The 16,003-nt window shown below is 39.9% G+C and overlaps 1 protein-coding gene across 2 annotated transcripts; it reads right to left on the bottom strand.

Moving 5' to 3' along the window:
* Positions 1-1,253: 1,253 nt before the first annotated feature.
* Positions 1,254-11,321, bottom strand: TMEM52B (transmembrane protein 52B). 2 transcript variants are annotated; one of them, XM_057319032.1, is made up of 6 exons: positions 11,235-11,321; positions 10,741-10,890; positions 8,315-8,358; positions 5,333-5,371; positions 4,634-4,800; positions 1,254-2,858 (listed from the first exon to the last, which is right to left on the bottom strand). In XM_057319032.1, exons 2-6 carry the CDS (start codon positions 10,792-10,794, stop codon positions 2,617-2,619), a joined length of 546 nt encoding a protein of 181 aa, XP_057175015.1. In that variant the 5' UTR covers positions 10,795-10,890; positions 11,235-11,321; the 3' UTR covers positions 1,254-2,616. The 2 variants fall into 2 exon arrangements, with proteins under 2 accessions (XP_057175015.1, XP_026358243.1); XM_026502458.3 differs by lacking the exon at positions 11,235-11,321 and having other exon boundaries at positions 10,741-11,228.
* Between the last annotated feature and the right edge of the window lie 4,682 nt (positions 11,322-16,003).

Here is a 16,003-nt window from a genome sequence, read left to right as displayed (position 1 = left end):
AGGCTCCTCCGCTATGAGCCTGCTTCTTCCTCTCCCACTCCCCCTGCTTGTGTTCCCTCTCTCACTGGCTGTCTCTATCTTTGTCAAATAAATAAATAAAATCTTTAAAAAAAAAAAATTAAGAGGCGGTTGCTTAACCAACTGAGCCACCCGTGCGCCCTGGGAGCCACTGATATTTGAATAACTAATAGGAGTAGTAGAATTACAAAAGAAACTCTGGAAAAAATGGCAGGTGGTTCAGGTGGTGTTGGGGACCATGACCTTGTCATGACCTCTCTTAGTAGAGTTGAGTTTTCTGCAGCACTGCTCAGAGCATAGACTTTGAGGAGAAATCAGCTTCACTGAACCAATGTTTAAAGTTTAAAAGATAGGTGTAAGGAAAGTAAAAAGGCGTTTAAAAAATTGAGAACAGTGGTGAAAGTGATTGCACCGATTAACAGAGATCCTATATTGAGTAGAGAAAGAGGTGAAGCCAAATGGTCGCTGATCCTCTGAGAAAATGGGAGGATTACAGGAATGCAAGTATCCCTGTGTCTGAGGAGAGGGAGAGGCAGAGGGGAGAAGTGGAGCTCAGAGATCTCTTTAGAATAAGATACTTACAGGAGGATTTCTTCCAAGATCTTTTTCTACTGGATGATGTTTCAACTTCTTCAAGACTATGGTATCTTGAAGGACAAATGAGCCTAGAATATTTTATGAAGGGGCGCCTGGGTGGCACAGCGGTTAAGCGTCTGCCTTTGGCTCAGGGCGTGATCCTAGTGTTATGGGATTGAGCCCCACATCAGGCTCCTCCGCTATGAGCCTGCTTCTTCCTCTCCCACTCCCCCTGCTTGTGTTCCCTCTCTTGCTGGCTGTCTCTATCTCTGTTGAATGAATAAATAAATAAAATCTTTAAAAAAAAATTTTATGGAATATGTGATAATGAAGTGATTCATTTGTCAGTAGCAAAACAAGGCCACTACAGGGCCTATTAACAATTCATGCATCTTAACAATTTCCAGAGGCAATTTGATAAATGACTCAGGATAAATTCAGATCACCAGCAGCTTATACTCAGAACATTTTCCCCCTTGGGCTGAGGGAGCATTCCAAGAATGTATTTAATGAGGTGCTATACTAATCAGCCTTTCCCTGGGTATATGTCTCCATAAGTGCTGAAGCTAATTGCCGAATAAACGTGTTTTCTCAAATATTCCTTACCTCTATACAGACCATTTTAAAAGGAATCACATATCTTTAGTTGTTAACCTCAATCAACAAATCTTTATTGATGAAATAAAGTGACTTTGGTGTGACTTAGTGATAACATCACAGTCTGACTGGCAAAAGGACAAATGAGAACATAATTCTCAGTGGAATCATAGCAGAAAGGTGAAAATTTGACGTCAATAGTAAGAGTATCAAATACGTGGGCATAATACTTTACAAATCTTGTCTTTTATGTTTCGTTTATTTGATCCTCACAACAATCCTTGGAGGTGTTATTATCCCCTATTTTACAAGTGGGAAAACTGCTTTACAGATTTCCGATGATTTATCTAAGGTCACTGGGAAGTCATTTTCCCCCAATACACTTCACTTCCTCAATTGCCAAGTAACAATACATTACATCCTCAAATGTCCAGTAGTATGTCAGGTGCACAGCTTGGCACTACAGGGCAAGATGGTGGCCCCCGGAAGTATCCCCTCCAGGCTGAGTTCAGTTAGTCGCTCCAGGAACTGGAGAGGGGTGCGGAGAGCCATTTCTACCATGGTTCCACTAGGTGGCAGTGAAGGCCACCCCACTAGAGTGTGCCACTATGGACACGTGGCTTTAAGTGGTCAAAGCTGGAAAGAGAAAAGCAGCAAACAAAGCTATTCTTTTAGACTCAGAAAAGACAGCATATGCATGTGTATGCCTGCATGCGTGTGTGTGTGTGTGCACGTGTGTTTGCAAGGCAGAGGAACCGAAAAATGAGTAGAAACTGTTTCGGCACTCTGTGCAGTTTCTCATACTGCTAGTGGGTAGGACTAAAGTGAAGGAAAGACTTTGATATTTGGCACTTTGATACTATACTGTGTTCTCTTAACCCGTATCTGCAATTCTACCCCTGGATCCTGGATGTCCACTTAGGTATGACATGATGTCCCAGAGTATCATTGCCATTCAGCATAAAAGTGAATGTTCTCTCAGGAGGAAAAATTCATGACTTCGATGCATTAATGTCCGTGGCTGTGCCTATGCTCTTGTCTTTCTCTTCAAGTGTGTTACTATCTATTACTGTGTTATAGCTGGTGGAAAGAAAAACCACTTGCAGTATCCTATGGATAAAGGAACTCAACAGCTAAAGGATTTCAAGATACTTTTGATGCTTTCTTGGTTCTGTAGTAATCAGCATCGCTAGAGGTTAATTGCAAAGTTTGGCCACCGGACAAGGAATTCAAGTTCCCCGTTAGGGCAATTCCATCTTAGAAAATAGATGTGGCTGGAAATCAAGAGTTGGAACCCAACCTTTCCACTGAAAAATGTTTAGTTGTCTTCCTAAATCTTCCAAAAGTTAGAAAAAAAAGTTTCATTTGTCTGTCTGTAGCAACTCTGGAGAAACCCCCACCCCATTTATAAAACCAGAGTTCCCGTCAGTTTGAAGAGTGTTCTGCTCCAGGAGACTCGTCCTTTGAAGGGAGCTGCTTCTCTTCTGGCACTGGGGGTAGATCAGGTGCCTTCTGTCCACACCTTGCAACGGTGAAGCGACTCATGTGGAGAGCTTCTTCATACCCTGGAAGGGTGTCCAAAGAGGAGGGCAATTGGCCAAGGGGACTGTGGGAGTGAGCCACAGCCAGGATTCTTCGAGCTGCAGGGCCAAATATTGACTGCAGGGCTAGGGAGGAAAGAAGGAATAGAACTAAAGTAAATGTGACATCCTCAGAAATCAGGGACTTACAACACGCTTAATTTCCCTTCATTTTTAGCAAGTGTCCAAACCATTGTCACTCTTGGCCACATATGTTATGAAAATGCTGTGAAGCTTGTTTGGAAACCAACTTCTCTCTGGTGGAAGATCCTGTCTTCTCTGGGGTCCTCAACCAATCTAAATTGTGTCTCACACAATTTGTATCTCACAACACTGTCCTTCCCCTTTTACGGACTTGGGGCCCTTTATGTCAACCCACTGATAATGTGGACTCCTCAAAATATTTATCTTTGTCTCATTTATCTTTTCTCAAAGGACAGTAGATGAAGCAGGAAAGGCGAACAGCAACGTATTCTCTTTTCAAAAGACATATCACAATGTTGTGCCACCCGCTGTTCTGACTGGTCTTTCTTCTCCCGTTTCAGGAAAGAAAATAATATGAAGAGAACAGAAGGACATAAAGGAAAGTGTTTTATAATCATCAAGGTGATGTTAGGCTAACATTTAAGTGTATCAACAGATACACTACAGAAAAAAAGAATTGAAAGTACACATGACTAATTTCTTCAAAGATATAAAATAATATATATGTAATGAAAATACAGGTTCTCACAAAATCCAAGACATTTTTGAAAAAGGGTTACACTCAGAGCTTAAAATAGTTTTATCTAAATAACTTTATAAACCGGGTAGTTCCTCCTATAAGACTTTTCCAATATTTTCTCCAACATTCTACTTCTTTCTTCACTCTATCATTAGACCATATTTGAGAACACAGCATCAGTGAGAGTCTAGGTCACCTCACCATCAGGCACCTGGAAATTAAAACAACCTTGAGTTCTAGAATCTCTAGTACTTTTCAATCCATGTTTCTTTCTTTTTTATTTTTTTAAAGATTTGATTTATTTATTTGACAGAGACAGCCAGTGAGAGAGGGAACACAAGCAGGGGGAGTGGGAGAGGAAGAAGCAGGCTCCTAGCAGAGGAGCCTGATATGGGACTTGATCCCAGAACGCCGGGATCACGCCCTGAGCCCAAAGCAGACGCTTAACAACTGCGCCGCCCAGACGCCCCCAATCCATGTTTCTTCTTCTTTTTTTTTTTTTTTTTAAAGATTTTATTTATTTATTTGACAGAGACAGAGACAGCCAGCGAGAGAAGGAACACAGCACGGGAGTGGAAGAGGAAGAAGCAGGCTCCCAGCGGAGGAGCCCGATATGGGACTCGATCCCGGAACGCCGGGATCACCCCCTGAGCAGAAGGCAGATGCTTAACGACTGCACTACCCAGGCGCCCCCCAATCCATGTTTCTATATTGTTTCATCATCCTGATCATTCTTTTATTTGTCTTTTTTTTTTTTTTAAAGTAAGCTCCTCACCCAGCATGGAGCCCAGTGAGGGGCTTGACCTCACAACCCTGAGCTCAAGACCTGAGCTAAGATCAAGAGTCTGACACTTAACCAACTGAGCCACCCAAGTGCCCCCTGACCATCCCCCCACTTTTTAAAAAGATTTTATTTATATATTTGACAGAGAGGACAGCGAGCAAGAGCACAAGTAGGGGGAGTGGGAGAGGGAGAAGCCGGCTCCTGGCTGAGCCGGGCTCCTGACCAGGGGCTTCATCCCAGGACTCCAGGGTCATGACCTGAGTGGAAGGCAGAGACTTAACCGACTGAGCCACCCAGGCACCCCCTGATTATCATTTTAAACCTCCTCTCAGGTTATAATGCCAGAGTACTCACAAGTGATAGTGCTCTGGAGAGTGCTGTCATGATCGAAAGCGATGACTGTCACTTCATAGGGAGGCCGGCCCTCATCTTCCCCATTTTGCTGGCGACTCAGACAGCAGCGGAAGCATGCAGAAGTCAGGCCGCACAGGAGAAGCAGTGCGCCAATTACCACCAGCAACCTGTAAGAAGACCACCCCCAGTGAGAGCTCTGTGATCTGGTGTGTTTCCCAACCCTGGCCATAATTGGTCTTCAGTGTCTGCATTTTGACTTTGTTTGACTATTTTATACAATAATCCTAAGATTTTAATTTCAACACTTTCACTTCACATACATACTTACTTTGTCAGCAAGCCTAAATCAGTTCATTAAAGCAATAAGAGATCTAATTCGGTTTGGAGGGTCTGCTTTCTATTTTATATTCTCCTCTCTGTAGAAATTTCTAGAGCTGACCCTGAGAAAATACACAATAACCTTTTAATGTTGCCTGAGGAGATGGTACTGAAATAGGAAATCCTGGCATATTGTCACATAGTTAATGATGAGGTAAAGAAACTTTACTCCAGGAGATGCTGGGTAAGTAGGTGGCTGTCTCACACATTTTTTTTTCCTGATGTCAATATATTTAAAAACTAAAAAAATAAAAATGAATGCCCCTGAGAAAAATAAAGTTCCTTTGAAATGTCTTTTTGGGTATGATAGCTGAAACTTACCATATATACCAGAGATGTACCCAATCTGTGGTCAGGCAGCTATGGAGAAAGAATAAAGGTTTTTTTTGCAATAACAACATAGTCAGTGCCTTTTGTAGTTCCAGAATCAGGAATATGAGTTACAATATAATTTGCTACTTTGTTATGATAAAAGCATCACAACTTATATATATTTTTTAAGTTTGCATTTTAATTCCGGTTAACATACAATGAGTTATACTAACTTCAATATAACCTGCAGAATCTATTGCAAAATGGGATGCCTTAAAGTGTTTAATACTACAGATGGCATTGTGTAAATAATTTTGTAAATCATTATAAGACAGACTAGTGATTATGAAAACGGTGTTAGTAGAAAATATAACCATGATCACCATAAACATTTATGATGACAATGACCAAGAAAGAATTTGGAATGTAAATTTGCGAAGTTTGAAAATGGGTATGAAAGTTAAGGTTCTCTACGACATCGGCCAAAGCAACCTTTTTCATGACACATCCCCAAAGGCAAGAGAAACAAAAGATAAAATGAATTTATGGGACTTCATCAAGATTAAAAGTTTCTGCACAGCCAAGGAAACAGTCAGAAAAACTAAGAGGCAGCCCACGGAATGGGAGAATATATTTGCAAATGACACTACAGATAAAGGACTGGTATCCAAGATCTACAAAGAACTTCTCAAACTCGATACATGAGAAACAAATAAACAAATCAAAAAATGGGCAGAAGATATGAACAGACACTTTTCCAATGAAGACATACAAATGGCTAACAGACACATGAAAAAATGTTCAAAATCATTAGCCATCAAGGAAATTCAAATCAAAACCACACTGAGATACCACCTTACGCCAGTTAGAATGGCAAAAATAGACAAGGCAAGAAACAACAATTGTTGGAGAGGATGTGGAGAAAGGGGATCCCTCCTACATTGTTGGTGGGAATGCAAGTTGGTACAGCCACTCTGGAAAACAGTGTGGAGGTCCCTTAAAAAGTTAAAAATTGAGCTACCCTATGATCCAGCCATTGCACTACTGGGTGTTTACCCCAAAGATACAGACATAGTGAAGAGAGGGGCCTTATGCACCCCAATGTTCATAGCAGCAATGTCCACAATAGCTAAATCGTGGAAGGAGCCGAGATGCCCTTCAACAGATGACTGGATTAAGAAGTTGTGGTCCATATATACAATGGAATATTACTCAGCTATCAGAAAGAACGAATTCTCAACATTTGCTGCAACATGGACGGCACTGGAGGAGATAATGCTAAGTGAAATAAGTCAAGCAGAGAAAGACAACTATCATATGATTTCTCTCATCTATGGAACATAAGAACTAGGATGATCGGTAGGGGAAGAAAGGGATAAAGAAAGGGGGGGTAATCAGAAGGGGGAATGAAACATGAGAGACTATGGACTATGAGAAACAAACTGAGGGCCTCAGGGGAGGGGGTGGGGGAATGGGATAGACCGGTGATGGGTAGTAAGGAGGGCACGTATTGCATGGTGCACTGGGTGTTATACACAACTAATGAATCATCGAGCCTTACATCGGAAACCGGGGATGTACTGTATGGTGACTAATATAATATAATAAAAAATCATTAAAATAAAAAAAAAAAGAAAGAAAACCAAAAAAAAAAAAAAAAAGAAAGTTAAGGTTCGTATATATATTTGAGATCAATAAAATTTAAACATAAAGAAAATTTCTGTTATAGGCATGAAAGCAATACAATGAAGTTTGTAATTTATGTTTTGCAAATTGTTGCAAAAAAGGTCACCATTAAACCATAAAAATTCCCCTAAACCGTGGAAAAAAAACCCTAAACTTTCAAGTCCAATAGGAAAACTGATAAGCACACCCACTGAAGCCAAATAGGAAGGAGGAAAAATGTAGAAACCAACTTCACCGTGTTGAAAGTTAAATTAACTGAATTTTCTCTATAGAGGTGACAACAATATGGGTTGCATGGAAGAAGGAGTATGGGGTAAGCTCAGGAGTGGGAAGGGAGAGGAAAGAAATATTTGTGTTTGAAGAGGAACAGATTTAATAATACTTTCTGATATATTGAGCTATTGAAACCTATTGAAATTCTCTCCCACATTCTCTTTTTGATTGCACGGTTGTAGAATACAGTTAGCTTTTTCAATAGACAAGGTCTCCTCTCGGTTTCTCACATTCTCCATTTATTTAAAACCTCTTCTAGTTCTACAGTATTATGATTCTGATTCTGTCAAAGTGATTCTTCTTGAGTGGAGGCGTCTAAAACCTCAGACAGTGTGACAAGCACCCAAGGCCACCACCATTTCCCCTGGGTTTAACAGTCTTGGGGCTATTGAGAAACCCTTCCCACGGCTAAGTATGTGTTTTCCTTCAGGCTGAGCAAGTGTTGTGTTCCAGTTGGCCCTGCTTTCTTAATAATTTACCTCCAAGTGGAACGAATCTCTTCCCCTTGTATGTCCTCTGTGTCTGCGTAAGACCTAAGTGTGATAGGTTTCGATTAGGGGATAACGACCTCAAAGCGATAGCTGAATGAAGCCTGCAGTAGATACTGACATGCCCTAAAATACAGAAAATGTTCTTCATGTTTCAGATGGTGATGCTACTTTGGAATTACCCAAACATATGTGCCCGGGATGAGATTTTAAATCCAGTCTGTCCTGATGAGTCACTGAGAAGCATGGAAAAGAAAGCCTTTTGCAAATTTCTGTGACTGTATAAATTGAGATTAATTCCGTTGTTTTAATGGGAAGATAGGCTTTGGAAAAAATGCTTTCAGTGATGTTATTTTAAGTACTTAGGATGACACGAGTGCATGTCTTTATTTTTGCATGACCTGTCTGTGAGATTAGTGGGTTGATGCCCATTTAAGTAAAGATAAAGGGAAGTCACAGATTTTTAATGACCTCTTGACCCTGTGTTGCGTAGTAATGTTTTTGTCTGTTTCTCCTTCTTCCCAGTTTGGTCTCAGATACGTACTGTTCAGGATTCACGCAGTTCTCCTCACATCTTGCCGGGGGAAGCTGTAGGAAGGGAAATAGTCTCAGACAGGGCAATGTCTCATCTGCTCTGCTGAGCAGCCTACCAACAGTTCCTCACGACTCAGCTCTGTGAGTTTCCTTGGTGAGAGCCGGGAAAATATGAGGACAAGGTCATAGGGTCAGCCGAGTTTAGGACTGTTTGTTTTCATTGTTCCCATGCCTGTTGATTATTATATGTGAAGTGGGAGAAACCAGAAGAGCAAATATCTAATTTGCGGGAGGTTTTTTGTTTGTTTTATTCTGTTTTATTGGTGGTGGGTAAGCATTACAACTTCTGTGAGTGAGAGGCAGAGGCAACATTTAAATCAGTTTGTCGTAGAAATGTCCTGATCTGTCCCTCAGGATATTGTTGCTGTCTCCTAATTCTTGCCCAGCTACAGATTGGATTCTACCCCACTCCTCTTTTTTACTTCCTTAGCTTATCTATAACACACCATACAAAAAAAGGAGAAGGAGGCGAACAATTTTTTTTTTATTTAATAGCTACTATATGCCAGTCAGGCTGCTAAGAATTTTCAATATGTCATACCATTTCATCATAATAATCGTGTAGGTGGGTATATTTAGCCTTATTTTGAAAGGTTATGTGACGGAGGCAAAGGGGTTTAAGTTGACATTACCAACTGCATGCTCCTATTGACATAGCCAGAATTCAAATCAAACTCTATCATATACGTGTGGTTGAATGAATTCGCAGAACGAGGGCTAAATCTGCTCTAACAACTCCTTGATATTGCTATCAAGTCCCTTCTGCTACTGACAATGAAAGCTTCTACTCCTGGGGCGCCTGGGTGGCACAGCGGTTAAGCGTCTGCCTTAGGCTCAGGGCGTGATCCCGGCGTTATGGGATCGAGCCCCACATCAGGCTCTTCCGTTATGAGCCTGCTTCTTCCTCTCCCACTCCCCCTGCTTGTGTTCCCTCTCTCGCTGGCTGTCTCTATCGCTGTCGAATAAATAAATAAAATCTTTAAAAAAAAAAAAAAAAAAAGAAAGCTTCTAGTCCTTCTTTTACCTTGTATTTCAGTTGACTTTTTCCTTCACACAGAGAACTTCTGTTTAGAAACTGCATCTCTCTTCCAGTAAATTGAATGACTTAATATTCTCAGGAAAACAACAACAAAAACCACGGAGGTCCCCCACAAGGGACAGATATTTGTACTTATTGAGAGTTTAATGGGAGAGGGGACACACAAGCTCATGACATATCAGGTGAAAAGGATTTGTAAAAGGACTAAAGAGCTGTCCTCTCCAGACAACATTTGAGAAATTCCTTCTTCTTCTTCTTTTTTTTTAATTTAAAATGGTTGGCCACTAAGGATGCCAAAGTATGTACTTCCTCAACCCAGTTCTGTTTCTTTCTTTCTCTTTTCTGACTAAAGGTAAGAGAAACTTAAAGTACTGAACAGACAAAATACTTTTTTGTGACTATTGCCAAAAAATAAAAAAAAAAAGAAAGAAAGAAAAGGAAAGTGAAGGGCAAGGAAAAGAACAGGAAGCAAAAGGAAAATATAAGAAGAAATGGATTTACAGACAATAATTTAACTGGTATATAGAAAGCAAAACAGGCAGTCCATTCTCTGCTAGGAGACGGACAGGAATCTGATACTAGCCAGTCCCTTCATTTGCTTGTCTTTTTTTTTTTTTATTCAAAGTAAGCTCCACACCCAGCATGGAGCCCAACAAGGGGCTTGAACTCACAACCCTGAGATCAAGACCTGAGCTGAGATCAAGAGTTGGGCGCTTAACTGACTGAGACACCAGGCACCCTTGCTTTTCCTCTTAAGTAGTGTTCATAGCTGTGGAAACTTCCCCTTGACAGTTGTCCAGAATCCTCAATCCAGTGACCCTTTTCTCAGCTAACAGTTTACTTGGGGGCTTCTGATTTTTGGTGGGGAGGAATAAAAGGTTGGAAGGATTTTTCAACAGTTTTCCATCTTTTAACTTATTTCTGATCTGGAGGCACCTAAGCTGCTGGAATTGTATCAGGGCTGTTGTGGAAACTCTGTTTAGGGGAATTATGTAATTCATTTTGATAATTTATTTGGGATTTTGAGGGATGAGTGATAAGATGCTAAAAGAGAGAGATACGGATAAGTGGCCCTTTTAAATTACCATAGCTATCTGCATGGATGTATGGTTATCCTAATTTCTGTCCCCCCATTTCAGGGATGCCATCAGCCACACATGGGCCATGTAACCCTGAAACACTAAGGACACATTCTAGTTATTCTTTTCCCCGCTACCTCTTTGGTGCAATACATGTCTTTCCCCTCATTCGTTTCCCCCAAGGTTCTTCTGACAGTTGCTTTATCTGAGAAACAAACAAATAAACAAACGTTTTACCTCTGCATTTTCTCAGCTCACCTGGATGCAATGCATCAGGGCAGAGGCAGTCACGGCCTGGGCTCGCACCCCCATGGGGCTGAACTGCTTCTCCAGAATCAGCTACGGAGTGTCCGTGTCCGTTGCCTCCTTTCCATGCTCTGTGTTGGTCTGACTTCTTGACCTGGAGGACTTAAGGAGACAAACTTTTCTCAGCAATACATCTTTCACTCTCTCTCTCCTCTCACTCCTTCGGGCTTTTATTTCCTGTGGCCTGTCTTTCCCCTTTCATCCTGGCTTCTTTCTCTATGTCTATTCTGTTGTTATGGTCTCCACTTTTGCTTCCCTCTGCCTTCTTACTTTCCCTTCTACTAGCAATCTTTCTATATGTCTTTAACTTTCTCCCACTGCCCCCCCAAAGAAAACATTCAGGGAGGACGCATTCAGTCCTCAGAATCAGGTATTTTTCTAGGCAGTGGTGAGAGACTTGAGGTGGGTCAAAGGCTCTCCCGTCTCCATCAGAAAAGGAGTAATACTCTTGGTCTTTCACTGCAGCACTTCAGGGGGACTGTTGAATTACTGCCAGTCTCCATTCACTTCCCTCTCCATGTGATTAACCCTCCTCTCTTACTCTTTGAAACCCTCCCCTTCGCTATGTTGATAATCAACTCTCCTGGTTCTGGGTCATTTATTCGTAACCATTGCAGTAGGACTGAGAGGTTGACAAATGGACCAGAAAGCGCTCCTATCTTTGAGGAAACCAGGTCCCCTCTACCCTGACTTCAGTTTTCTTTGAAACACATAAGTCAGACAGAGAGACAGACAGACATATTTTTTTAAACTGGGTTCCAAAAAATAAAGAATACTAGGTTCCTACACCTATAGGTCTCTAGCTTTTCTCTGTCTTAAATAAAATCTAAGGTCAGAGTAAAAATAAGTACACATGGAAAGAGAATATTTGTAAAGAAACATCTCTATAGGAATGAGTGAATGCTGTATAAATGATTTATACTTAAGTCAGTGATTTCTTACTTAATGAAAAGTATTTCCAATTTTTTTTTACATACAAAGCATTTCATAGGAAAATTAGACATCAGTTGATGCAGATTTATCTGTCTCATAAGAATTGACTAAAACCACCTTTCAGATCATAGCTAATTCTGAAAGTCTAATTTTACTGAGTGATTGTTGAGGGCAACTGTTGGGTGGGATTGATTAAAAGAGTCCTCACACAGCATTAAAATGTGATATCAGCATGGAGAATATAATCTTTTTTTCCTCTTAGCTAAGAGAATGAAATAGTGACAGAAAAACCTGGTAGGATAATGGTGATTGGACATCATTAAGTTCCAAAACTAAATGAGCACTACATTTTTTTTTTAAATGTAAAAAAGACAGAGATAGGATGAAGAGTATTTTTCAAATTTCAGCAGAAAACTTGACAAGGTGAGAGGTATTTCTTAGGACAAGCAGAGCAGAAAAATCCTGGCCCTCCACTAAATTCTTTGTGGTTTCTCCAAGCCTTCATTGTCCCATTTATAAAACAGGAAGGGAATGTTCACTTGACCTGCCCTAGGTGTTGTTTCATAGAAAAAATACTGTCAGAGATACGAAGGCATTTTGATTAGAATATTTCTATTTAGAGTGGCCTGTACATGGTAGCATCACTAATCTTTCCCTGCTCTTTCTCTTGTCATAGAGACAGTAGAACACCGTGGCTAAAAATCCAGCTAGCTTATCCATGATTAAATACTTGGTTTGTCACTTATTTTTATTTATTTATTTTTTTGCTTTGTCACTTATTAGCTGCACAGTCTTGGCAAGTTATTATATCTCTGTTGGGTCAGTTTCATTCTCTCAAAATAGAATAATAATAATAATGTTACTTCATAGACTTATAGAGATTAAGTAAGTTAATATGTGTGAAATGCATGTAATTGTACTGATGTGACAAGTATTTTATAAGCATTAACTAGGATTATCTTGATTTTCATTCAGTTTTGCCAATGACCTTCACCTTCAATATGCTGAATAACTTATGTCCTCTTGGTGTATTATTACCATGACCTTGTTTTACCTTTCCTGGTATTCCAGTTCTTGAATATTTCCCCTTGCTGTTCTGCCCATCTCTTCTCCCAAACATACCAGCCAAACCTGCATGAACAGGTTTGCCAATGAACATGATTTTTACCCCATTGCACTTTCCTGCGTGTGATTGCCATCATCTGTTTGCCCTCCAGCTTTCTAACAGGTTTGAACAAAATGGGATTCCGTTAATGACCTCCTTGTTACTTTTCTTTCTTAGAATTACTACTGGCTTTTTTTTCCCCCTCACTGGATTATTCCTTGAAGAAGTAGAACTTCTTATTTATCTTAATGAAAGTGATTATTCCTTGTGACAATTTTAAAGTCGAGTTCAGTCCCTGTCAAAGCCTCCATGTCAGGAACGATGTCAGAGGAAAGATCCCTGTGGGAAGATCGAAGAGGGTACACACTGGAAGCGCAGGTAGCTGAAGTAGAGGGGAATGACCTCATTTCAATCCTACACAATCTTGTTGTACTTCCATTAAGTTCGTGAATCATTAGCTTATACCCAGGCTGTTAAGGACTTGGAGTGGAACCAATGGAGGGTGCGTGTACATAGCCCTTTTCACCTATGCCTCAGGAAATTGTTCTACAAAAGCTGTAACAAGTGAAGCTAAAAAATTACTTTTTGGCCCCTTTGATTTTTCTCCTTTTGACCTTTTCTACATCAGATGGCCAACCATGAATTCCCTTCCTTTTTGTGCCTCAGTGAAAGAGAGGCCAGGACTACCCTTACTGTGAGTCATCAAGCATGAGTTACAAAGTGTTGAGCAATGAGTTAGGTCATATGCATGGCTTCAAAAATAGATAATAAAGCAGAAGAGATCAGTTCCATCTTGCAACTTCTCCGCTAGGAAGTCCCTCTATCTTATGAATCAAGATTGGAGTGTTAAGTATTGTGTGAACCTCAGAAGTATTGACAGTCAGGATTAGATTCAAGGAAATTTGACAAAACAGAAGGATTAAGTTTATCACAGGATTATTAGTTTTTTACACCATCTAACACATTATCACAAATTATATGAGTAACAACGTAAAACAACACACATTTTTTTTTTAAATCTCACAGTGTCTATGGATCTGAAGTATAAAAACAGTTTAGTTGGATCATCTGTTTAGGGTCTCAGAGGCTGCAGTCAAGATGTCTATTGGGTTGTGTTTTCATCAGAAGGCTCAACTGGGAAAGGATATACTTCCAAGATATGTCAGGTAGGAATTCATTTCTTTGTGGCTATAGGATTTGTGTAAGCATGCTTCTTTAAATCTGACCAGAGAGGGAGGATGGAGGGAGAAAACCTTTAGCAAGATAAACACTATACCTTATGTAATCACATATACATGATCATATATGTTCCATCACCTTTGCCACATTCTAAGCCACAAACATCACCCACACTCAATGGGAGAAGATTACCCAGGTCATGAACATCAGGAGGTGGGGATAATGAGAACCACTCAGTGTGTGAAACTTGTCCATCTATCTGCTACATCAGGATTGTAGAAATTATCCCATGGATCTTTAAAAACAGAAGAAATACAAATGTTCATCAATCAATGAATGGGTAAACAAAATGTGGTGTATACATACAATGGAATATTATTTAGCCTTAAACATAAAGAGAATTCTGTTACATGCTACAGCATGGATAAACCTTGAAGACACTATGTTAAGTGAAATAAGCCAGATACAAAAGGACAAGCATTATATGTTTCCACTTATATGAGGTACCTAGAGTAGTCAAATTCATAGAAACAGAAAATAGAATTGTGGTTTCCAGGAACTGGGAGAAAGAAAGAATGGAGAGCTGTATTGGTCAGGGTCCTCCAGAAAAACAGAACCAATAGGATGTGCATATTTATAGAGAAGGATTTATTATAAGGAACTGACTCATGCAATTATAGAGACTGGCAAGTCCAAATCTACAATGTGGACCAGCCAGCTCCAGTCCCAAGAGAACGAATGATGAAGTTCCAGCCCACAGGCTGTCTGCTGGAGAATATTTTCTTATTTGGAGGAAGATTAGTGTCTTTGTTCTATTCAGGCCTTCAACTGATTAACTGAGGCCCACTCTCATTATGGAGGGAAATCGTTATGCTACTGATTAAAATGTTAATCTCATCCAAAAATATTCTCAGAGAAACTCAGAAAAATATTTGACCAAATATCTTGGCACCCCATGGCCCAGACAAGTTGACACATGAAACTAAGCATCACAGGAATTATTGTTTAATGAGTACAGAGTTTTTAGTTGGAGAAGAATAGTGAGCTGTGTTCTTATCTGGCATCAGATAGAAAGGAAATGTTCAGTAAATCACTTACTTTTTTTGGACTTTAGCTCCACCTTCTTAAAATAAAGATCTAAGACCTATTTTCCTTAAATTTCTTGGTATTTTTAAGACCCAACTTATTCTGGTGATGTTTTAATAGTTAAGATTCTCAAGTGTTAACTGTTTACTGTTTGCAGAATATTACAGAATATTATAATTTATATGGTATGCCAGGGTGATAGGAAAGAATTAGTTTTTATTAATAGAAGGGGATCTATCTTTTCTTTTAAAGAGCTTGAATCTGGTTGGAGAGATGGAATAATTTTAATGGAATTGAAAATCAATAGAGGGCACTATTAGAGTATATAAAATGAGGGGGTAAAAAATGTTGGCAATCCTACCTGTAGATGTTGAGTACAGGGGATTTTTTAAAGAAAAATAATATATTTGAAGGGAGTACAGGATTTGTAGAGCTCATCACCAGGTCCTGGACTGCTTAGTGAGCTTATGAGTGTGGACCCAAAAGCAATGGATGATTATGCTCTCCTGGGTTTCAAGGGTGGGGTATGAAGGTGAATAACTGAAGTTTGAGAGATCTAGCTCAACCTTAGACCTTCTCTAAAGAATGTAGTTCTTTCTAGTGCTGTGTGTACCCTTGGGTGTTTTAGCTTTATAGTCACATATGTCCTTCCAAGACAATTCTTCATAGGCCAATCCGTAAAAGGTTGCTAGGAAGCGATGAGCTCACAAGAAAAGTGTGTCATGTCAACAAGTGTGCTTCTGTATCACATCTTAATGCACTAGAAATGGCATACAAAATAATTGAGTCACTGTGGGGAATGATAAACTGTCCTCGTCATTGAGACATGACTTTTCAGTATTTATTAATTCATTAATAAAAACAGTTTCCTGGGATGCCTGGGTGGCTCAGTCAGTTAAGCGTCTGCCTTGG

This window comes from Ursus arctos, unplaced genomic scaffold (genome assembly GCF_023065955.2).
Source record: "Ursus arctos isolate Adak ecotype North America unplaced genomic scaffold, UrsArc2.0 scaffold_26, whole genome shotgun sequence".
In the NCBI taxonomy this organism is placed as follows: Eukaryota; Metazoa; Chordata; class Mammalia; order Carnivora; family Ursidae; genus Ursus; species Ursus arctos.
This window is presented reverse-complemented; position numbering and strand designations above follow the sequence as displayed.